Source organism: Lepidothrix coronata, unplaced genomic scaffold (assembly GCF_001604755.1).
Source record: "Lepidothrix coronata isolate B3197 unplaced genomic scaffold, Lepidothrix_coronata-1.0 Scaffold75, whole genome shotgun sequence".
Taxonomy (NCBI): Eukaryota; Metazoa; Chordata; class Aves; order Passeriformes; family Pipridae; genus Lepidothrix; species Lepidothrix coronata.
In genome coordinates, this window is record NW_016690255.1 from 8,766,185 (window position 1) to 8,790,501 (window position 24,317).

The 24,317-nt window shown below is 37.0% G+C and overlaps 1 protein-coding gene across 1 annotated transcript in view; it reads left to right on the forward strand.

Annotated features, from left to right (window-relative positions):
• The window catches only part of LAMA1 (laminin subunit alpha 1), a 123,919-nt gene that overhangs the window by 69,394 nt on the left and 30,208 nt on the right, over positions 1-24,317 (forward strand). The window contains exons 15-36 of the mRNA XM_017819428.1: positions 273-374; positions 1,449-1,660; positions 2,948-3,059; positions 3,954-4,064; positions 4,513-4,640; positions 5,249-5,335; positions 5,574-5,785; positions 6,271-6,377; positions 7,377-7,557; positions 8,880-9,016; positions 11,586-11,822; positions 12,860-13,003; positions 13,370-13,549; positions 14,169-14,354; positions 15,150-15,277; positions 16,312-16,432; positions 16,577-16,714; positions 18,157-18,278; positions 19,198-19,284; positions 19,543-19,736; positions 20,771-20,913; positions 23,620-23,718. Coding sequence (XP_017674917.1) covers positions 273-374; positions 1,449-1,660; positions 2,948-3,059; positions 3,954-4,064; positions 4,513-4,640; positions 5,249-5,335; positions 5,574-5,785; positions 6,271-6,377; positions 7,377-7,557; positions 8,880-9,016; positions 11,586-11,822; positions 12,860-13,003; positions 13,370-13,549; positions 14,169-14,354; positions 15,150-15,277; positions 16,312-16,432; positions 16,577-16,714; positions 18,157-18,278; positions 19,198-19,284; positions 19,543-19,736; positions 20,771-20,913; positions 23,620-23,718 — 3,168 coding nt within the window. The remainder of the gene's footprint in view (positions 1-272; positions 375-1,448; positions 1,661-2,947; positions 3,060-3,953; positions 4,065-4,512; positions 4,641-5,248; positions 5,336-5,573; positions 5,786-6,270; positions 6,378-7,376; positions 7,558-8,879; positions 9,017-11,585; positions 11,823-12,859; positions 13,004-13,369; positions 13,550-14,168; positions 14,355-15,149; positions 15,278-16,311; positions 16,433-16,576; positions 16,715-18,156; positions 18,279-19,197; positions 19,285-19,542; positions 19,737-20,770; positions 20,914-23,619; positions 23,719-24,317) is intronic.

Below are 24,317 nucleotides of genomic sequence, written 5' to 3' on the forward strand. Positions count from 1 at the left end.
TGCTATTTGTTGAAAGTCCTGTAAGTGTTTCACTGAATGAGGGCACTTACTTGAATCACCTGTAGTGCCTTGAGCTAGCTTTCACCACCTGTACGGCAACAAGCCAGTGCTTGTCCCTGTGCTGATACGCATGGCATGTTAATTTTTTCCTGGAAAGTGGTATTTGTAAGCCATATACTCCTATAATTTGGACATTGTACTGACCCATGTAATTTCTTTGTGTTGGTTGGAGGTTATCGTGTTGTTAAGACTTTGCTTTTTTTTCTTTTCAGCTCACAGCTTTTGGTGGAGACTTGAAGTATACGGTGTCTTACGACATTCCAATGGACAGTGTGGACAGTGATATAGTATCTAGTGTGGATGTCATCATTCAGGTGAATTTTTTTTTCAGCTTGTTACTATTCAGACATTATTAGGAATCTATTGAAGGAGTAAAAAAAATAAAATAATACTTCTATAGTAGTAGTTTTGTCAATTTTAGTAAGTAAGTAAGTAAGTAATGGCCAGTCTTCGCGAGCGAAGATTTGGGAAAGGTCATTGACCCTTCGAGCCTGCGCAGTGGATTTTTTAGGTGAGACCCAGCGTGCGCTGAACTGAGCCCACCCTTTAATCCTGAGGTTCATCTGCCGGGGCCAAGCACACTTGGACAGTGGCAGTGAGGGCCCCAGGACGTAGGTTTGTTTAGAGTGACCTTCTCTTAGATGGATTGCCTTACAGGACTGACGAGCTCCATCTGCCCGGGGGGCTGGGAATCGAACCCGGGTCGCAGCGGTGAGAGTCCTGCACCCTAAACACTAGACCACCAGAGGCCCCTTTTGTCAATTTTAAGTCCCTTAAAAATCACTATCAAGATTTTATTACTACTTATTTCTCTGATTTTCTGACCCATTTGTCTGAAATTGTAGGTATTCAATATTAGTTTTAAATGATAAATACCTAAAAGTCAATCTGTGTGTAAATGGGTGAGGTGTTTATTACCATTTCTACAAAGTTGTTTACAAAACTACCATAAACTTGAAGAACTTGCATTTATGAAACAGATGAGTGTTCTTGCTGGTTGCCTATTTTTCTAGATTTATGTTGTAGTTAAAAAATAAGGCTCTATATTGAATCCAGGCACCTCCAGAAGCATTATTTTTTAATATATACATAGCAATAAAACAAAGGAGAGAGGAGATTCTGTTTTATAGAGGTGTTCGATTTTTGAAATTTAATTTATTCTTTTCCAAAAGAAAAGTATTTATAAAGTTGCTGAACCAAAAAAGAATGGGATTGTGGTCTTCCTTGAAGCCATGGAAAATTTAGACCTTTTACTTACCTAATGCAAGAAATCTAGTTTGATTGACTCTTTTCTGTATTTCATGGGTGTATATTTGACACTAAATGTAATTGTTTAATAAAATTTACATACAAATGTGGAAAATGTTTTCTCTGTCTTTCAATTTCAGGGTAATGGGCAGATTCTGAGTACAAGAGCAGCGGGCTTGTCATTACAGCCATACGAGGAGTACTCTAATGCAGTGAGATTCGTATCGGAGAATTTCATAGAGTTCAATACAAAAAAAGCTATAGACCGGGAAATGTTGATGACTGTTCTGGTAAATGTGACCCATCTTCTGATCAGGGCCAACTACAACATTGCCAAGAAAGCTGTGTACAGGTGAGTGAGACAAAATATTTAAGTTCATCTATATACTTATATGATTTTTCTGCGTATGAATCACTATTCGTAGAATATTCCTGAGGTTTTATGTTAATACTTTCTAGAAAAAAATGTTATTTATTGAATTTTCTCAAGACCAGTCTTGTCCTCAAAATAAAGTTATATGGAGTGTGTGGAAAGGGGCATTTGGTTTCAAAGATATCTCATAGCAGAAACATTGTTTTGTGCTTTAAAGGAATACTGCATAAAAGCCTTATTACAATGGCTGCTTTGTTTAGAGGGAAATACCTCTAAAGCTCTCAACAGTATGCTTGTTTTGGTATGTGGCAAGTTAATCCTGACTATTGGAAACCTGTCAGTAAAGACATTGGTTGTAATTTCTTTTGATTTTTTTTTGTAGATGTTATTGACATTCATCTCTAAGAGAGTGGTTAATTGGAAAATTGTGCTGGAATGGTCTAGCTGATCATTCTGTGGTCTCAAACCAACACTGGCAGTATCTGCATCAGACCACAGAGATCTCTGTTTTACCTGTTCTCCAAGATACAGGAATAAAGTTGTATCACTCTTCAGGGAATAAGCTCATCCTTTTTTTTCTTAGTTTCCTTAGACTCACAAACAGCCTTTCTTCCTCATTACCTAATTTGGTAGTATTTCATGCCAATAAAATAGGACTTGATAGCAAATTTACTTTGTGCCTTTTTGTGCACCAGCACCGTTCTGGGTGATATTTATGTCCACTTAGGTATAGTGTGTTCATGTTTATGGAATATTTGTAAAGATTTCTTAACAAAATTTTGCATGTGGCTGAGAAGATTGTCTCTGCTGCAAAATGCCACTGTTTGTAGTAAGAGATTTTTTGTTCTGTTGTATTCAGTGTCAATGAGCTCGTGCTGTTTCTCCCTACTTACCCACCTGTGATACGTGTCCATTTTAAACATGGTGCCAATAAAGCTGTCTTACTTCAGGACAGCTATAGAAGTCTGACCCACTGAGGTACCACTAATACCACAACAGAGGGGAAGGGTTTTGTTTAAACCACTCCACAGGAGAAGAGACAATTTCTAGTAATAATAATGATAACAGGAGGAAGGCACATCTACTGCCAGAATTGGAAATTCTGTGATAAGACAATGATCATAGACTTTTTACAGCAGAGATTTGTGCCTGTTCCTCAGCTGTCCCTGCCAGGGATCAGCACTCGGTGGTGTTACTTACTTAGAAGCAAACTCCTGTTCAGAATCAAATCTGGGGAACAAATGATGTTTTCATACTTGATCCTAGGCTGGACTCTGTGACTCTGGATACTGCAAGTGCAAATGTTATAGATCTTTCTTCAGCACCAGATGTGGAATTCTGTGAATGTCCTCAAGGTTACACAGGAATATCATGTGAGGTAACCTCTTACAGTGTTTTATGTATGCAAAATTATCTCCTATCAAAAGGGATCAAAGTTTTAAAGGCAGGCTGCCTTTAATTATACTGCCATAAAAGTATATGTTCTGTGGTGAATTGCTGCTTACTATACACAACGCTGTAGATATTTTCTTTCAGATGCGCTAAATGGGATTGTAAACTTATTTCTTAATTCTTTTTGGTGGCACTAAAAGATGATGTTGCACTTCAGAATATCAGTGTTGCAGAGAGATCAGCTGTGAAAGCTCTGTGAAGCTGTTTTGAGCTTACCTTACTCATTAATAGAACCTTTTATGGATCTGAATCATGTACGGTTTATTTCTGTTATGTGTCATTAAGTTTATGGGGGCAATAAAGAACCTTAGCAGGGAGGAAAGCTAGCTTTTGGAAGAACCCACAAGGGTCAAATGTGTTGTGGAAGGTGGTGTCTTGTATATCAGTGAATAGAAGATTAGAGAGGCACAGCCCCATCTGCAGAATAGCAGGAATTATTTTGACAAATAATTTTGCTACGAAGCCTTGTGCCATAGCACTGTTAATGATTCTGCAGACGAGGTAAAACATCTGGTTTTTATATTATCCCATAATAAAGAACTTCACATATTAAACCGCACAAAACTTTTGTGCCTCCAGGGGACAAAGAGCTGAATTAAAGTTTTATGAAGTTAATTCTTATCCCCTTTATTCAGTGCAAGTAAAAAACAACCTCCAGAAAAGAGCTACAGTGACATCAATAGAGTTGAAAGAGCATTCAGTTACCACAGCGTGAATGAATTAGATGGTGGGTGGTCAGAAGTGCACTCTTTGAAAATGTTTTGATGTGTACTTTCAACACAGATAAAGCTACTGCTTTTTCCCCCTAATTTCTTTTCAGTCCTGTCTCCCTGGGTTCTACCGTGTGGATGGAATACTCTTTGGAGGTATTTGTCAACCCTGCAAGTGCAATGGGCATGCAACTGAGTGTGATATTCATGGTGTTTGCTTTGTAAGTCACCCTTCAAAGTGTTTTGTGTTTTAAGCATCTATTTAGAAGTTAAGAGAGCATTTTGACTGTGGGAGACAAGTTTGTCTTGAAATGTGTACATACATTTCAAGCTGTGGGTACCAAGTGTTTATTGTTCTTGCTTTTCATTGTTTAGTTTGTTACTGCAAATGTGTTCGATACGTAAAATATATTTAAGTATGTGTATAAGTAATGTGACTGGTTTCACAGTGTAAAGTATATTCTAAAATTTAGGAAAAAACAATTGGGATTTGCTGTTACGACTCAGAAAAAGAAATCAAACACTTGTTTTCAAAGTTTACGCTGTTCTTCATGGCTTGAAGAATGACTTCCTTGAATGTTATACTGCGTGCAGACTGCTGTAGGAATCCCTCAGGGGCTGAAAAACCATCAAGAGAAAATACAGGAAGATTTTTTCCATGTCTCACAGGCTTGCCAACACAACACGACAGGACCTTTCTGTGATAAGTGCTTGCCTGGCTTCTATGGAAGTCCATCCCAAGGAACATCTGAGGACTGCCAGCCCTGTGCATGTCCTCTCAGTTCTGCTGCAAACAAGTAAGCTGCTTATGTGAGACTATCCTTTGCATCTTCAGCAAAACCAGAAAGCGAGATAAAGTAAAACGTCATGAAATCTGAAGAAGAGAGAAAAGCGCTTTTTTAACTCCATGGTTTGATTATATCTCATAGAAACATTTTTTTTTCCAGGTCTGCAAATGCACAGACCAGGCTAAGAGAGGCTGAGTGAACTGGTGCAATTTGTGTATGGTGGTTGAAAGTAATAATTCAACCTGTCCTTGAACTTGGCAGCAAAATTGCAGTTATCTTTCATGTTGTTTCAGAAAACAGCAGAAGGGCAGAAGTGTTGCATGTGAAAAAGAGGAACTCAATACAGAAGTTGTACGGATTTGCCAGAATGAGAGCCAAGTTTTTAGGAACTTTTAAAATCTTCCGTTAAAAGAAAAAAAAACTTCAAAAAGAGTTTTTGAAAATTATACCTTATTTTGACATATTGTAATGTTTAAAACATTGATGTTAAGCTAGAAAACATTGCAATTACATGATTATATAGATAGTTGCATAGACTTGAAGGGTGGATATTGAATGTTTGTAGAAATCTTGTGATTCTGTGTATTGATACTGACTGCCATAAATATTGTTGATAGTTTCAGTCCTACTTGCCAGCTGAGTGAAGAAGGTGGAATTGTCTGTGACAACTGTCTTCCTGGCTATACTGGTTCTCAGTGTGAAAGGTATGTACACTAACTTTGGGTAAAATATCTGTATCATTACCATCACTAAGTGTGCATCTTGCCTTGAATTGTTCATACCACATGTACAGAACATTCCTAGTAAAATTTTCCTTTCCTTTTTTCTTTCCTTGTATCACAGAGACACCGTATATTAAAATTTAATAGGAAATAGTCCCTTTAGTGGGAAGAATGTATAATATGACCACATTCCAGCTAAAGTTTTTAAACTCTCATGCAGGTGTGCTAATGGTTACTATGGAAATCCACTCATGCCTGGACAATCATGTGCTCCTTGTGAATGCAATGGGAATGTAAACCCTCAAGAAGATGGCCACTGTGATACCTTCACAGGACAGTGTTTGAAATGTCTGGGAAATACAGCAGGTCACCACTGTGAAAAGTGTGCTGATGGGTATTATGGGGATGCAGTGATTGACAAAAACTGTCGTGGTAAGCCATTATGATTACTCTTAAAATTTAAAGAACACAAAAATGTGGTGTACATGTAGCAAAATGCATGGGCAAATATGCACCTTTACTGACAGGCTTAATATTCAAGTTGTGAGTTGGCAAGTACAAGTTGAAAATTATGGTGTTGGATTAGGCTGAGGAGGGGGAATGTATTATCCTGGGATCTGACACTTGATATCCCTGAAACTTATAGGCTTACTTTCCCTCCAGTGATGTGCTGTTCGCATTTCCTACTTCTGAATGTCACATATAGGGCTGGAAGAAACAAACTTCTCAAATGTAGCCATTCAGAGGTGTTTTTTTTTTCTTTTAGCCCAAATGCACAGGCATTACTGTAGTATATTAGTATCTGTGAGATATAAACAGGTGAAGCACAATGTACACCAAATTTGGAATTCTGTATAATAATTAAGGCATATGGATACACATGAATAATTTTTGATTTTGTTTCTTTTTGTCTGAAGCCTGTGCATGCCATGTGAATGGTTCTCTTTCAAGTACTTGTCAACATGAGACAGGTGTCTGTTCCTGCAAATCAAATGTGATTGGAGAAAGATGTGATAAATGCTTGGTAAGCAAATATTTACCTGTTGCTAAGATATACATGTTCTTGTCTTCCTCTGTCTATAGATATTGATTCAAGCAGATACAGAGATATAGCAACAAGCATATTCAGGGGAGAGGGGACCTGTTGCTGGAGGAGAGACCAAAGTTTGTCTCAACAGGCCTTTGCAATTACAAATTGCTCTGCATGTGCTCTTTGCAGATGTGAAGCTATGTAGTTGACTGAGCACCCTTCTGCGTAGGGCTGTTCAGGGTGCAGTCATGCTGGCTTACCAAAAAAACAAACCGAAAAATGGTAACAAACTTGAAGAGATCTTAGGGCTGTGCTTCTGTAAAATGAAGTCTTAATGGGAACATCTGAAGAAACGTAGTTGGTGATAATAAATACATCGTGGCTGAATGCCAAAAAGGGTTTCATCTAAAAGGCAAGACTGTTATAAGAACAAGTAAATATTCACTGGTGATACAAACCAGTGAATATTTACAATATTTACAAAGCAGTTTCTGGGCCATGCTAAGTGTAAAACTGCATCAAAGACCAGAGCAGGAAATCTGTGCCCAGTTACTGCCCTTGTGCCAGCCCAGCTGAATGACTTTCAATCCACATGTATCATAAGTCACTGACCAGCTCTGTTCTAGGCTTTCATTCATAGTCACAGATAGCTGTGCATGATCTGCACAGCCCACCCTCATCTCATGCAAGTCTTTAAATTAAAATAACATCAGACTTCAAAACGTAGTGTCTTATTCGTGAGAGTGGAGGACCACAAGAGCATTTCAGTGTTCAGCTTTTCACCCGAGTTTATATGGTATACTTGCGTGTAGGTGGGAGCAGTGAAGAGATATAAGGCCAGGGAGTCTTCCCACAGCAGACACACAGTGTTGACCAGTATTCATGCAGGTCAGACAATATGGAAAGTAAACAAGAGAAAACAAGAGTGTATATTGTATTGTTTTCAAAAATTTATGAATCATAGCTCAAATCTATTTATTTCTTGTCCAACAGAATGGTTATTATGGCCTGCTTACTGGACTTGGCTGCATTCCCTGCAACTGCAGTCAATTTGGCTCGGTCTCCGAGGGCTGCAATCATCAGGGGCAATGTCACTGTGTACCAGGAGTGGCTGGAGAAAAGTGTGATCGTTGTGCTCACGGCTTTTATGCATTCCAGGATGGTGGCTGCACACGTAAGCTCTGATCCATGATCCTTTTAGGGTTTGTATGGAATTTCTTTCCGCAATGTATGTTGAACTCTGGCAAAGGTCAGTTGTTTTGACGACTGTATGGAAGAATCTGTAGAAAGGTCTACTAATACTTTGATTAAGCTGGAGAACAAAACATTTCTTTGCTTATTGTGTGGTTCCTTGTAAAAGGTGATGACTATGAAATAACTCATAAAGGGTGCATGAGAGAAACATCACATCCTCAATAGCTCCTTTGTCTCTTCAATAAAACCCTTCAGTCCTACAGAGATAATAAAATCTTTTTTTTTCTGCAACTGTAAAAGTGAAGAGCTACTACTCTTAAAGATTTTTACTTCATTTTTTCCATTCAGTTCTTAAATATATATTTCATGCTTTGATAAGATATTGATTCTATTTTCCCATCATTGCCTGGGTATGTACAACTTTTAGTCATGATAAGGAAGAAAATGTTCATCCAAAGGGAGAACATGCCATCAAAAACTAATTTATCATGCTAATAAGATACCTTTTCAACACAGTATAGCTAAAGGAATGGCTACTGTTTTTCCAGCCAGACAGAAACACTCTTTTCATATCTCAAATAGTACAGTAAAATGAAATATACAGTGAGATTATGTGATGGGATTATGTTTTGAAACACATACACTGTGTCTTTACTAAGAATCAAAGATCCCTTAGTTACCTTTAACCATTTCAGTATTGGAAATTTTATAAATGTTTTAAAACAATAAAACCACTTTTCTGAACTTCTGCTTTTTAGCTGAATAGTACTGCATTTCTTAAATAGACAAGTGTTTCTTGCAGTTATTAGTTATAATAAAAAGTTATCCATCCCTATTATTCCATAAGCAATTCCTGAGATTAATATTTTCTCCTGATGAGTTTTATATCTTCTATAATAGAATTGTTTTACTACAGATTTACTCTTCTCCACAGTAATTTTGTTTAGCTCTGTTGATTCCCCCATGGAAATGCAGCATTGCTTTTTGAAACACAAAATAGGCCAAGTCAAGAAGCAATAATGTGATTCCAATAAAAAGATGAAATGTCACTGTGGTCATAATTTGTTTCTCAGTGATTAGGGATGGCAAGGGGTTCCTAGTGGAATGGGCAAACTGTACTGCATAATTAAGAAAAATAAGACTGTAAGTGGTCTTGGAGTTTTTTCTCTGTAGCTCAAGCAAGGATGAAGTTATATAATTTGGTTCTGTTTCTCTTGCAACCTGTGAGAAGTTATATAATTTGGTTCTGTTTCTCTTGCAGCCTGTGAGAAGTTATATAATTTGGTTCTGTTTCTCTTGCAGCCTGTGACTGTGCCCATACTCAGAACAACTGTAATGCCGATTCGGGCCAGTGCATTTGTCCCCCTCACACTCAGGGACAGAAATGTGAACTCTGTGAAGAAAATCACTGGGGACTGTCTCCTAAACTTGGCTGCAAGGTATGGTAGGCTGCATGAAAAACCATGGCTGTTAAAAGAAATTCTTCCTTTTCAGAATTGGGCTCTTGTTTTGAGAACCACGATCTTTATTCTCTGTCTCAAAGTGTTAGTGCAACATGCTCCAACATTAGAACAAAAACCAAACACCAAAACAACAACAGAGTGCACAGTGTTTATTGAGTAACCTTTTTCGAAAGCTGTCTTTGAAAATACTGATCAGAATGCTTATTCTGGATAGGTGCATAGTTCACATTAAAATTATGAAGTGCGTATTCTAGCTTTTAATTGTTTGAATAGTGTTACTAAACCAGATTAATAGCAACAATTGGCAGCTGGGAACATAGTTTCTGTGCAAATCAAGAAGTGATGATACTATGTATTTAAGAACAATGGAATCTAGCTTATCTTGAATGTTACTGCAGGTGTTTTTTTTCTGAATATATGTAATTAAAGTAGTATAATATGGCTAATGGTTCATGTATGGAACAATGGTAGCTCCCATTATCTCAGCTTAATACTAATGATTAAGCAGTAAAATGCCAAGTCAGTGCAGCTCCGATGAACAGCAACCATTTATGCAGTTAGGTTCATGCAGTAAATTCCTGACAGATATGGCATTGGGCCAATCTTTGTTATATAAATATTGAGGTTTTTTAAAAAGCCTCAGAATTACATGAATGTAATGGGTAATTTCAATGGAGAAACCACAAATACAATCAACTTGACAAAGTCTGTCCTTATATGCATTAAGCATTTAAGTGTCAGCCAAATTGTTGTCTTTTTTCTCTCTCTAATTTTTTAGAGTAAGGATGATAAAGTAGTAAGTCTTCAGAGTTAATTGTCTTAGTTATTCATTGCAACTTACTTTGGAACTGGTCTTTAAACCACTGCTTTGTTAGCTACCAGCTACTGTCATTCTCACTCAATGTACTGCAAATACTACGTGCTGGTCCTTTCATAGGGTGATTCCACAGGACTTGCCAATGAGCAAGTGTAATTAAATATTTCACTTTTGCTAAGTTGCTTATCATTCCCTTTGGTTACAGCATCACAGTAATTAACATGAATTACTCTAAGGTATTTTACTTACTTTCTTGATGCAATGAACTATAGTGCGATCTTCAGGTAACAGTCCCAACAGAGGCTCTCCTGTGCTGCATAGTCAGATCTGGAGCAATGTCTTATGGCAAATCCTGGAGAGACTCTTTGCATGCTTTCTACGTGGATGAAATGGGGGAGGTACTATCAGAAACTCAGGCAGTCTGTTTTTGCAATATGGGCTGCCTAAGTGGGCACTTCATTTGGCTCTGTTTCCTGTGGTTTTCTTGATATTCAGCATCCATTTCTGTGTGCAGTGATGGAACAGAGCTGAAGTCATTGTTTTGGTTACAATGCTTTTCAAGGATTGCTGCCACACAGTGCACTGTATCTTAGAGTCCTTATTTATCTTTATCACATAAAGATTGAAGTACATGTAAATTATTACTATTATGATTCTTAAAATAGGGTTTGACGTTCAGAGCTGTAGACCTTTACTGGCATCTGGGAGCCAAAGTTGTCCATTTGATCATAAAGCTTGCTGCTAGAGAAAAAACTGCTTAATACAAAGAGTGCTAATGGTGAGCAACAAACTTGTGAAGAATACTTAAGGGTAGATAGTAATGCTAATAGATTTTGTGGTTCTTGGTGTAGAGGGCTTTACAGGGTAAAGGCTTGTCATCTCAAAGAGAGATAATGAAAAAAAAGACTCACAGAAAATGCTCACATCAGGTGATGGTAGATGGAATGCACTTTTCGCCTGCACTGTTAGAAATAATCACAGAGCAAAATTGGTCTTGTTAAGTAACCAGAGATAGGAAATTAAGACTGAAGATTAATCCAGTTTGCTTCAAAAAAGAATGACAAATTTAGTACATCCAGTTTGCATGTTTGTAATAACAGGTTCATATTACTGATTGCATAATGAGGGATGTACTCTACCAGTAAACACTATTCCTTTGGTACTGACCTGCGCTGCATACTGAGCTTCCCACTTTTGGATGCAATGAGATTCTTGTTTCCTCATCAAATAGTAAATGAAGCTTAAGCAAGATGTAGACTCTATTAATGCTTCTTGAAATCTTAAAAGAATGATTTTCCTTTCTGTCATATTTATAAAATTATGGTACTTACAGATTTCTTTCATTCATCATTTATATAACGTTATTTTAATTTACTTGCTGCACTCAATACATAGTACTGTAAATAAAGTATTTTGGATTTTTTTGTTTGTTTGTTTGTTTTCTGGAACAGATTCATCCAACTCCTTTGATTCCCAGCCCATATCTGGGAGTCAACAAGGCTTCTAACTTTTTGCCATCCACTATTTACTGGAAATGCAGTTCTTTATTAAAATACAAACCAAACAACCTCATTTCTCCATGCAAGTTCTTCCCTTTTATTATTGTATAGTAATTGTTGATAAACCCTGGATTTTAAGGGGCACTCTAAGCTTACTGTGCTGTTTCTGTTGTAAAAAAATTATTTTTAGAGATCTGCTATTTATGAACATTTCTTCTTTTCATCTAAGGCCTGCAACTGTAGCAACACTGGTTCAGCCAATCTCCAGTGTAATGTATTGACAGGTCAATGCCAGTGCAAAATTGAATTTGGAGGACGAGACTGTTCCAGGTGTGCATTAGGCTACAGGGACTACCCAGACTGTGTTGCCTGTGATTGTGATTTGAGAGGCACCAAAGTGGAGATGTGCGATGACACTGAAGGACTTTGTGGTTGTGAAGAAGAAACTGGCATCTGTACTTGCAAGGTACTGAACTATTCAGACCCTTCTGGGACAGCTTTGGGGGTTTCTGGACATTTACTGCATTAAAGTCATGGAAGGTATAGAGCTGAAAGGACTTCAAAAGGCAATCTGCATCTGTTCTTTAAGATGTTTATGAGTACACCTAAATCACCACTAAAGGATCTTCTGTGCCAAACAGGTGTTATTATTTAGCCAGGAAAAAAATGAAATACAGTGAAGTTTTTCTGCTCGTACACATTTGGTTTTATTAGGTTTGGGAACAGCATATTGATTCAGATGATATAGCCTGCTTTTCTGAAAATTCAGATTATAATTATAGGAAGAAACCAATAAATACAAAATCAAGAATCTCAGTGGTTTTTTACATATGTTTATACTGCAAGTTCAAATTTGTTTCCTATGCTATAACCAAAGTCAGTGCTTAAGAATAACTCAACGTATATTGCTAATAGTGAAACCTGAATTGACATTCTTGTATGAAAAGAAGGAAACATTAAACACACAGATAGTATAGATTTTTCTGAAAAGGTGGAAATCTGTTCTTGATAGACTGAGTGATAGAAAACTTACTTCAAAACTACAAATGTATACCTTCATAAGTGTCTCTCCAATATCTGGTTAAAGGTGCCAGTGGATACTAACTGTAGTTTTGGGTGTTTTTTCAAGTTCAGATTGGGGAATTGAGACACTTGAAATAGGTCCCCTGATTCCTATTTATACTGAGTAATTTCTTTGGCTTTGAGAGCTCCATATGAGGATTTGAGGGGAGATTCTGTCTTGAATGGAAATTTATAGCTGCCAATTTTTGATAGAAATTCAAATATGAGTTTAGCTTGAATGTACCATGGTCAGGGTTTTTTTGTTTGGTTGGTTTTCAATCAGCATAGGAAAATATTGAAAAAAATAATGTGCTGCATAGTAAAACAGAATAGGTACAATAAATAGCAACTAGTTTTTCTTCCAAAAATAACCATCTTTCATTTAGCTAGTGAAGTAATATGAGTGTACTGTTATGGTTGTTGTTTTTTAATTTCCTTCAGGAAAACGTATTTGGTCTACAATGCAGTGAGTGTAAACCTGGAAGTTTTGCTCTGTCTGCTAACAATGCACTGGGATGTACTCCATGCTTCTGTTTTGGGATGTCCACACTTTGTTCGGAACTAGAAGATCATGTGAGAATACCTGTAAGTAAAGTGACACAAATATATAGACACAGTCTGGTGTTATCCTCATGTTAGGTACCACACTGGTGTGCCAAAAGTTGTGTGCATTTAATGAATCAGGCTGAATGTAGTTGACTGGTTTATGGAGGCATATGTCAGAATAGAAAAGAAAGCAAACGGCAAATGGTAACAGTCCTATTTCTAAAACTTCTGTTTCACTCTTCACTTCTTAAAAAATAAATATCAAACATGTTTCCCAGTTGTTTGAGTTGGACATTACTCCAAGGTGGACTGTTGACTGTTTCAAAACAGCTAAAACTGTAAATAGTATATTACAACAAGGTAGAATATTTTTGTTGAATGATTCGTTTGCACTTTGTGTTGCAGATAACCTTAACTCCAGATCAGTCCATTCTGCATGTAGTAGCTCAAAGTAACCTGACTGGAACAGTGGAAGGAGTATTTTCGCAATTTCCTGATATTTTACTGGATGCCGCCATAGTCAGAAAATACTTAAATACAGAAACGTTTTACTGGAAGTTACCAGAGCAGTTTCAGGGAGACCAGGTAAGAGCATTAAATAACTCGAATGCTCTGTAGATGACTTCTTTATTGTCTTAATAGACCTTAACTATATAATAGTCAATTTATCTTGATAATATTTTTCTATGTTAGTTCTGTTCTTATAGATCGTAATACTGTAACTAGCCAGTGACTGAACTTATTTATAGCAAGCGCAAACAATATGTTTACATTACTCTTACCTAATGAGATATTTCTTGACCCTGTAAATTGGTAACACCCATATTTAATTGCCGTGTTACTCTTCAGAGATCCTAGGAGGGGGAAACAGTAGTATACTCAGTTTCACTGTGGAAACCTGGAAGAGTTTTTAACCTTGATGCTAGAATCAGTATACAGATCATGAAATCTCTATTGCTTAGGAATTAAATGAAACTTGAGTGCACACCTTGAAAGGGTTTAGAAGAAGAAACTAAGACTGCTTTTTAGAAATATGCATTTAACCTTGGTGGAAAAACTGCTGAGTTAAAGGCAATTTTCATGTTTTATTGCCTATTCTCCAAAGAACTGGCAGTTTTGCAGTCTACAGCTGATATTAAAATATTTTCAATTAGTAACTTTGAACTTAAAATAAATAAGAGTAATAATTTTTTAATCCAAACAGCTCATGGCCTATGGAGGAAAGCTGAGATATACTGTTGCTTTTTATGCTTTGGATGGCTTTGGAACGTCAAATTTTGAGCCACAGATTCTAATGAAAGGAGGTCACACCAGCAAGTTGGTCATATATGTAGACATCCCTTCTCCAGAAAATGGAGTAAGAACTGACAAGGAAGTAGAAATGAAGGAGGTAAGCCAAAATGTTGGTGTAAAAATACTTACCTTTCTTCTATCAACTTGCACAGAAGAGCTCTATGTATTAAAGAAAATACTTTGAAAAATGCATATCTGATTTCAAATAGACTGAGTAAGTAGAGCACTTGGATTAAAATGCATCTATTTAAGGAGGAAAAAATGGCTGGGAATATTATGCTAAAGCAGCTCAGATTTTGGTGATAAATGGCAGGCAGCCAGGGATTGTCCCTCTTGGCCAGTCTCATAATTTTTTAACCTGTGGGTTACACTTACAGCCAAGATACAGCATATAGCACCATGTGAACCCTAGCCTAGCAGGAGCAGTAATTTGCAGCAGTGCTCACAGGGCAATTTCAGAAGAGATAATGATGGCATCCTTTGATTTCTGGGAGTCTCTGCTGACTGGGGCTGAGGGGAGGTCTAGTTTCTATCAGCAGTTCACAGGATGCAGTTACAGCAGCTTTTTTTAACTGCCCAGGAAATTAGTACTGTGAAGTCCTGATCTTTTGGCTGTCTGGGTTCTCCAGATCTATCCAGAAAAAGCTGTGCCATGCAGGCCTGAACTGCTTCACTGTAGAAAGTAGTCATGGAAGTTGAGCACAGGGAAGTAAGGAGAAATTTATATAAAACCATGTTTTGTTCTAACATGGAGTTTTGGATTTTCTGAGACTTAGAGTTTAGACATAGCCACTGTGACTGCGTTTCTAAAAGAACACGTAAGGAGGAGCAGAGGATGACTTGAAGTAAGATTAAATACTCATGGTTTTAATAATATGTGTTGTTTCCCTAGGATTCTTGGAAGTATTTTAACTCTGTGTCTGATGAGCCCGTCTTGCGTTCTGACTTCATGTCTGTGCTAAGCAATATTGAATACATCCTTATCAAGGCAGCTTATGGCCAAGGTTTACAGCAAAGCAGGTAAAGCAATCTGTGATTGCATTTATTTATTGTTATTTATTATTAAATTTACTGTAATTTAACCTACACATAGTCCCAACTGAGCTGTATAGTAAAGATTTAACTCAAATTAGAGAAATTTCCAATTTCCTATTTATGACTTTTGCTCTTCATCTGATAAGAAAAGATTTATGACCCTCAATGGCAGCAGAATTCCTCTTTAATTCTTTCTATGAAACACTAAATGTCTCTGCTACTTACTTTGATAGCAAAGGGCATAAAGAAGCACAGGCTGATGCAGTGTTCTGCAGGATGAGTGGTATATATGTATAAAACCACTCATATAAAAAAATATATTTTATAGATTGTGTATTTCCCATCTTATTTTTATGGATATTGAATTTTTGTTGGGTTTTTTTTTCAATTTAAACACATGGTCCCTTGAGTTCTTGTACCAATTTAGGTATCTCCTGTAGTCTTACGCACTCTGGGCAGTGGTAGTAAGACATTCCCACCTCAGAATGGTAGCATTTTATAACCCTTTTGAACAGAACTAAGTTACTAATGGGAGGGAGGGGATGGGATATGGTCATTGTATCTGTCAGTCTGGACACTTGCAAGAGAAACAAAAAAATGAAAACCCAATATCTGTACATCTTCACTTCTGGGAAGAAGTCTGATTCCAACTCCATTTTGTGTTATTTTTTATTCACATGTCCCCAGCTGTCTTTTTCTTAGGTCTGTCCAAAAATATGTGAGACAAAACAAATGTAGTTGTCTAATATATCTGAGATAAAAATACATGCCCTTACGTGGTGGGTTTGGCAGGTTTTGCAGATCAATAGGAATTAATCTATATTACTTTGAATGACTTCTGAAATCTCATAAATAAGTAAAGAATCTTCAGTTTTTGAGATATTTGCATGGGAAGAAAGGGATTATGGAAGATTATGCATGGTAACCCTGACCTTGAAGCATGAAAATGTTTTTGTATCTTGTTTTTGTTGATAGAGATTCTTTAGATGTTCATGCTCTCTTCTGCATGTATCTTGTAGACTTGCAAATGTCTCAATGGAAATTGCAGTCAAGTTTGAAGAAATGCATCTAGGCAGAGCTAGAGCTCATCTTGTAGAGCAGTGTAGATGTCCTGCTGGTTATACTGGATTGTCCTGTCAGGTACAGAATCCTTGAATCCTTTTTGTTTGTCTAATAGTGAGATAGTAAAAACAATTACTTAAATGGCTTTTAGAATTGTTTGTAACTGTTGATAGCTGTGATAATTTTTTTTTTTAAATTTTATTTTACTTCCCCTACAACTAGAGCTGTGCTTCAGGATACTACAGGGGAAGGCATACAGAACGCAGTGTAAAAGAGCCTCACACTCTGATGGCGCCTTGTGTGCCGTGTCAGTGCAACAACCACAGTGAAACCTGTGATCCTGAAACTGGAAAGTGCTTGGTATGTACATTTTATACATTTTTCTATTGATTTGACCCGAACATACAATAGCAGTAACTATGACAGGAGGTTCTGGGAGAAGTATATGGCTTTACTATTTGGATAAAGTGTGATATCGCACTCCCCTGCCCAACTCCAAAAAATGGAAAATCTGAATAGTGCTTCCCTTATGGTGAACTCAGTAAAATTCTCAAGGTTTTGGGGCATTAACATACTCAAAACCATTAATTATTTTAGCTTTAGTTTTACTTTTAAAATTACTTGTGTACCAGTTCAGTTTATCTGTTTTTTCTGTGAGACTTTTTGGGCTTGTCAGCAAGGTCTCCTTAGTCACACACAAAAAAGAAGTAAAGGAAGCAGTAAGCCATACAGACTAAGTCAAAGGCAAATTCTTTGTCTCTCAGGAAGAGAATTCTCTGGGCGGGTTTAGATGAGGCCTTTTTATCACCCAGAGACTAAAGTATTGTAAGAATATGCCTCAGCTAAGTTAATTTGCTCACTTTCTCATTTTATCGCAAAGGTTGGAAAGAAATACATCGGTCTATCACACTAGTGAATGCTCACCATTCTTCCTCTCACCTTGTTTCAGGGGTAGCAAGTCACCTATATGTGCTGAGATTACTACTTAGATATTTCCAACTGAGGGTTGTAGGCAAAAGAGCTGGGTTTCACCTCTGACTTCTGCTCCCATGCAATTAGGAGACTGCATTGCTACTGTTTATTGTTGTCAACTAACCTCTAAAATACACACTAGCAAGTATATGAAATAAAAAAAAAAGGAAAAGTGAAAAGAAAAAAGGGGAAAAAAACCAGAAAATTATTCACTTGGTGGACTAGTCAGTTAAATTATGTTTAAAATACCAATTTAATGTTTTAATATTAATAGCACTGGTTATTGATCAATACTCTTGACAAATTAAATTTAGTGTCTGTGGATCCTAAGTGTGGATAGTCCTTGGTTTATAGCATTCAGATGCACTTGCTGAAACATTGAAACTTGTATTTTTCATCCATGTATTCTGTTTAATTTTTCCATCAGGTTCTTTGTTGTTGTTGTTTGTTTAGGGGTTTTGTTTGGTTTTGGGGTTTTTTTGTTTGTTTTGGGGTGTGTTTTGTTTTAGGATTTTTTGTTTTGTACTGTGATGTCCTGGCCTGAATTAGATTAATAGAAGCAGAAATACATAAACCTTAATGAAAATTTAGAACAGAAATTAGGTCGGTGTGCCTGAAGGAGATTCACATAAGAGAAAATATGCTGGCATTCTGTTTATTTTTGCATAAAAGGTTCCTCCACTCAGAGAATGCTGACCAGTGGGTAGTGACATTTAGAGATGATTGTTGGAAACTGTATACAACTGTATACAACTGCTTGGAGGGAAGATAAAGTTACTCCTGTTGTTTGTTGTTGCTTTAAACTGTCTGAATTCCATTTTGTGTATCAGAACTGCAGAGATAACACAGTTGGTGATTACTGCAGTGCTTGTGCCCCAGGCTACTATGGGAAAGTGACTGGATCCGTCAGTGACTGCTCTCTTTGTGCCTGTCCCAGAGCCAACCCTGTTAGGTAACCAGAACTTAACTAAATCCAGTGTACGCTTTACCATTCTGTATTTCTTGTGTTGTATGTCCAATGTCCTACTCCTCCTACTCCTCTCACACTGTGACAATAGGAGTTAGTTACTATTATTTGTCCTTAATTTTTAGACATTAGAAAGATACCTATTTTATTTAGTAAATGGAGCTTGCATTCTGAGTTGTTCACAGCTAGTGGTAACTCTGTGAGGTTTTAAAATAAGAAGATTAACACATAGATGAGTCTTTTTTTTTCTCTTAAGAGTAGATCAGCCACATAGACTGTTTTATAGACAATGGAGTAAGTTGCTCTGACATTGTTTAATTTCAAATGTGGGTCTCTTTCTTCATTCAAAGAACAATGCTTTTGTATTTACAAAGATTCAAGCCATCTCCTGTCAATGCAGGAACTTTTCATGAGATCAGTCCTAGGGGAAGAACAAGTACTCTTTTGTCTGAAATTTATACATCCGTTTGTTTGGTAAAGGAACAGTTAACTTCGCATTTTGAAAATCAAAATGCTGTGTAGGCTGTTTTTTCTTCAGAAGCTTGAAAAGCATATTTGTTGGTTGCTTTTGTATCATTGAGTCAGAATGAGAGTCTGGGAACTCTGATGTTTTCATGCAAGCCTGAGTTAGATACATATCATGCAGCATCTATTTTTCATTGTCTTACCTTTTAAAAAGAAAGCCATAAGGTGCTTTAGCATGTTATTCTCTAATGTTATTCTCTAATAAGGTCACATTGGGAAAGCAAACTTAATACAAATAATTTAAAGTAAAAATTCTAGAGCACTGCATCAGATTGAGCAGAAGGTGCTGGTGCTTGCAGTATTTAGGCTGTGGTTTAAGGTCTTACCTGTCTTTGTGTGGTCTTATGTGTGAGCAGGTGTTTGTTTATCTTTCCTCCAGTTTTAGTCCCACTTGTGTCCTGAAAGGTGTTCAGGATTACCACTGTGACGCTTGTCTTCCAGGATATGAAGGACAATACTGTGAAAGGTGAGTTACACAGTGTCCCCATTTATCCCCAACTCCCAAGGACACTTTGATTGATGTGAGCCATATTTGTACTCAGAATGGATTATTCAGTGTTCAAAGATAGGTATATGAATGAGTGTTCAAGGACTTAGAGTGATTTCTTAATTACTGTTGAGCTACTAATAAAAAAAACTATTAGTGATTCTTAAGGATAAGTGTAACCTCTGATTTCATGATGATTATCCCCTGATGTTCAGTGTCCCATTCCTCCCTGTGTAGGTGCTCCCTTGGCTATCATGGTGACCCTCAGCTCCCTGGTGGCAGCTGCCATCCATGTCAGTGCAATCCAGGAGGCTCTGTTCATGATAATTGTGACCGTGCAACTGGCCAGTGCCTCTGTAAGCCAGGAGTGACAGGACAGCTCTGTGAGGAGTGTGAACCGAGGCATCTTCTTGTGGATGACGAGTGTGTCTGTAGGTGCTTTTTAAATTTTTTACTTTCCCAATGGGCTTTGGTCTACTCCAGTGATATTTGTGTGCACATGATTATTCCTTGAATGTTTTATGATGTCATGCCATACCCTTTCTATGAAGGAAAGAAATCTTAACAACTTAATATTTCTGTAAAACAGAGGTGTTTGGACAAGGTGTTCTCTGGAGGTCTTGTCCAACCTCAACCATTCTGTGAACACAGAGGAAACTGCAGTAGAGATCAGACAAGCGGTTGATCCCTAAAATGGCTTATTTAGTGTTACAGACAAGTTTAGGAAAGATCATTTTAAGACTTTTTTACTGGCTGTAGAATACCTGTGTTTATTAGAAAATGTTGAATACCTATGTCATTGACCCTTTGGATGTGAGCTTGCTCTGGTAATACTTTTGGATTATCCCAGGTTTATAGGCATTCTCCATCAATAATTAGTCATATTCCACCACTAATTAGTCTTGAAGTTCCTTATAAGAGAGTAAATAGCAGAAAGACACATGTGGTACAGTAATCTGCTTTTACAATGAATTAGGATTTAGAACTCAGATTTTACTTTGTATAAGTGACAAAAGAATACAGGGAATAAATGGAATTACAGCACTATAGGCTTGAATTTCCTGTTTGAGTGAGTGTCAGTAACTTCAATCTTTACTTATAGTAAAATAGCTAAATAGGTCAATAAATTAATAACACAGCAAGTAGCTCAATAGGTAGCAGGACCAATAAGGCTTTAGTGTGTGCTAGACTAAGGAGAATATGTTTAGTTAATGTGTGCTAAACTAAGGACAATATGTTTAGTTTAAGTTCACTCTTGGGCAGGAAGGGGAGGGCAAGACTACAAATCTGTATACTCAGAATTATTATATCTTATTATCTTATATTATTATTATATATAATATATATATATATAATTATTATACCTTATACCTTAACTCAAATGGTGACGGCACATACTGTCTAAATCAAAATGGCTTCATTTTAATACTAATACCTCTTCATTCTCTTAAAATTGTTTATTTAGCTTGTGATGACAACTGCACAGGAGTTTTGTTAAACAGTTTGGATAATCTCAACGAGGCCATACTTTCAGTGAACCTCACTGGTATTGCCCGTGTGCCCTATGGGATATTATCAGAGTTGGAGAATGCGACAAAACATCTGAAGGTAAAATGAAAATGTATACAGTAGAAATACTTAGTCACACCTTTAAAACAAAACTTGCAGCCACTCATGTGTGCTGGCAATTTAATAGAAGCCCTCCTGTAGTTCATGGCTTGAATATCTGTATGTGTGATACCTGATTAAGGCCATTATGTTGGCTGCCTGTATTAGTTTCTTTTCATTTGTAGCACTAACATTTAAATAAATGGGTTAATATATTTTTCGATCAGTAATATGATTACTGAATGTGCTATATGTATGTGCTTCACCTGGATTATGTGTGTTCTTAAATCTGGCCCAGCAAGGGGATTAATTTTCAGCAGTGGAATAGAAACATCAGGCCAGGTCTTCTCCCTTTTTGGCCCCTTTTAACCAAAAGAGCTGCCAAGGCATAGATTTAGAGGCTGTTCCCCTATAGCCCCCTGAGTCCTCCCATAGAGTGCTAGGCTGCTTCTCCATTAGCCAGTGTGCTTGGAGTGCAGTAATGTGCTTCCTTTTTAATTGTGTGGCAGTCGAAATGCCTTACTCTATCCTCACCTCAGGAAACTAAAGTCAGGTAGGATGTTTCAGTGTTGGACACTTTCAGGCTGCTTGGAGCAAACATCCCTTCAGCTCCTCTCCCCCTTAAACAAAGCAGGAAATACCACATTTAGTGATTCTAGAAGGTCATTTACTGTTGCTGAGGATTAAGTTCATGTGGTCTCTGTACAAAGCCAGAGATAAACAGGATCCTCCCTACTTCATGACCACTAAAATAGGAACATTTATTGATAAGAGTCTTCTCAGCAATAGTCAAGCAGACAAACTCTGAGTCAGAATCAAGCTATCTTCTTTGTATTTCACAATCTCACACCAAAATCAAAATAATGTGAGCCTTTTTGTGCTGCTGAATTCAGCAAATCAAGAGTTTGAATTATAATTTCTTCTGTTCAAGATGTAAGACAGAATGAATTCCAGTTAGTGTACATCAAGATGTTAATAATTACAATATTTGAAGGCAAACTTAGATTAAGTTACATGTTTGTGCTTCAGCAGAGATACTCTTATCCTTTAGTTTTAGTTGCTAACCTTCTAGTTTTAAAGCTTGTTATGCTTCCCTTCCTTTATATCCTAAGGCATAAGTGTACTGAATTATTGTAGTACTTCAAGGATACAACTGACTTGCTTTCTGTAATTGTTTTGTGTTTGTGTAGGAGTGTCATCTTCTGGAACTTGGAAACATTATTCAATATATAGCTTTTGTTTAGCAGTTAAATTGCAAAACAAAGTCAAATTTTATGTAAAAATAAAGGCAGTTTAAGTTTCTCCTTTAGTACATACATTTTTTATATTAAAATCAAATCAAAGCCAGCTGTCACTTTCTAGGAAGTGGGGTGCTAAAAGTGATATAAAACTTCTTGTGATATGATGTAATTTTGTAGTGTTTTTTAAACAACTTAATCTTGAGGGTAAGTTTATAGTCTTGTAATGCTTCTCTCTTTGGAAGTAGGTATTCCCCTTTTTCTGGCTAATTGAAGATTACCTTGGCTTTTACCTTGTACCAAAGTAACTGTATCTGGAAGCCAGAAAATCCCAAAGTTTATTTCTGTGAATTACAGATCTTCCCTGAAGGGCTGTCCCTGCACTATATTTTGTCTGCCTCATGCTGGTGGCTCAGGAATTTGAGTTTTTCTACTTTTCTATAACTTAGGTATGGGTCCTTTCAGTGATGAGAAGGTTACCAAATCAGATTAGCCACTCTTCATTGCTTCAGTAGTTCTGTTTTTCTTAATTAAAGCCTCCTAATTTACTCCTCCTTATACACCTAGACTTGATTGCTGTCCATTTCTGGTTTTTGGAACTAGGCTTTTAAAGAAGCTTGCTGTCCTTTATGCCAGGAGGCTCAAGAGCTTCAGCTTTCTCTTTCATTTGTTCTTCCTTCATGCTGAGGAAAGGACTTTGACACAAGGCTGTTGAATACCCTTGTATTACTTTAAAAACTTGGACAAAATTATGCTTATTATGGTATTTACAATGATTGGCTCTGAAACATCTGAAATCTAAAAATAACCTTTCCTAGACTTGCTCTCTGTGTGAGAGATGCCTTAAGTTTCTCTGCAGCTCTAGAGAGGTGGTATTCTGTTGCAGGCCTTGACTGTATCAAATATTATAGACTTGGATACAGTGCCCTATTTATTGCCATATAGGGCAGTTTTGAGGTGACCTTGAAGACAAATACAGCCTATTATTTTCTCTCATTGACAAAGGGATGCACAGGGCTGCTGATCTCCAGGGTCATCCTCACGGATACACCCTAAATGCAGCTGTTCTGACAAGACCAGCTTTCGAAACGGTAGTTGTGATGGGACTGGATGGAAAAATTTAATTTGATGGGCCTTGGAACTTGTCAAAGTAGCTTATTTGGCAGCTGAGACTGTGGTGAAATTGAGAATCAGGAAAGCAGAAATACTGCTTCCTTCCTTTTTACTTAATTGAAAATATGACATGGCTGGATTCTCGTTTCTTTATTTAAAGAAATGGTACACAGTGTTGCATGAGTTCATGTGTGTATGTCATTATTTTCTGTCATTTTATGTGCTTTGCAAATCAGTCCTTTTAAACATATAAATAATCTAAATAGCGTGCATAGCTATTTTCTTCCCATTAGTTCTCTGGACACACACCAAAGTCTTCAAATTACAGTGAACTGTTCCTTCTTGTTCCTTATAGAGGTCTATAGTTCCTAGAGAAAATCCAACTTACTCGTTAGCTACAGCAAAAGAAAGTCTTCTGAGTTTATCAGGAGGAATTGATCAGCTGCATGAAGAGGTGGGTGCTGACTTCTTTATTCTTAGCCTTTCTGGAGAGATCATTTGAGGTTTCATAGCATGATAGATTAGCACCAGAGAGCTGTTTAGAAATTATTTTAAATCTGTGGAGTTCAATGAAAGAATTCAGTCCATTCTGTAGTCTTTCTGAAGAGGGGAGTTCTGTGAAATTCTTCTGCAAGCTGTAGGTGGTTTATGATACTGTACAGGAGATCTACCTGGTTTCTGTTAAAGTTCATAAGTTTTTTGTACTGTGATCACTTAAGGTCCTAAAACTGGAGAAAGTGAGATACTATCTTCTCACTGGTTTTAACACATGGAGCTTATTCAAAATTATATCATAGCTGAGTATTCACCAAAAAGTCCTTGATACCTGTAGTATTGTGTTTAAAATTATTTCGGCAGAAATACATCTGTTGAAAAGTTGCAGGAAAAGTCAACAACGTTTGTATTCTTTATTTAGTTTTAACAGAAGGATAATTGTAGGTAGAAAATTGACAGTAGTACTTCAGCCATTAGGTCCCATTTGCTGACCACATGTTCCTATAATTTTCTGACTATGTATACAGAATCTAACTATGTGCTTCTACTGACAGTGTT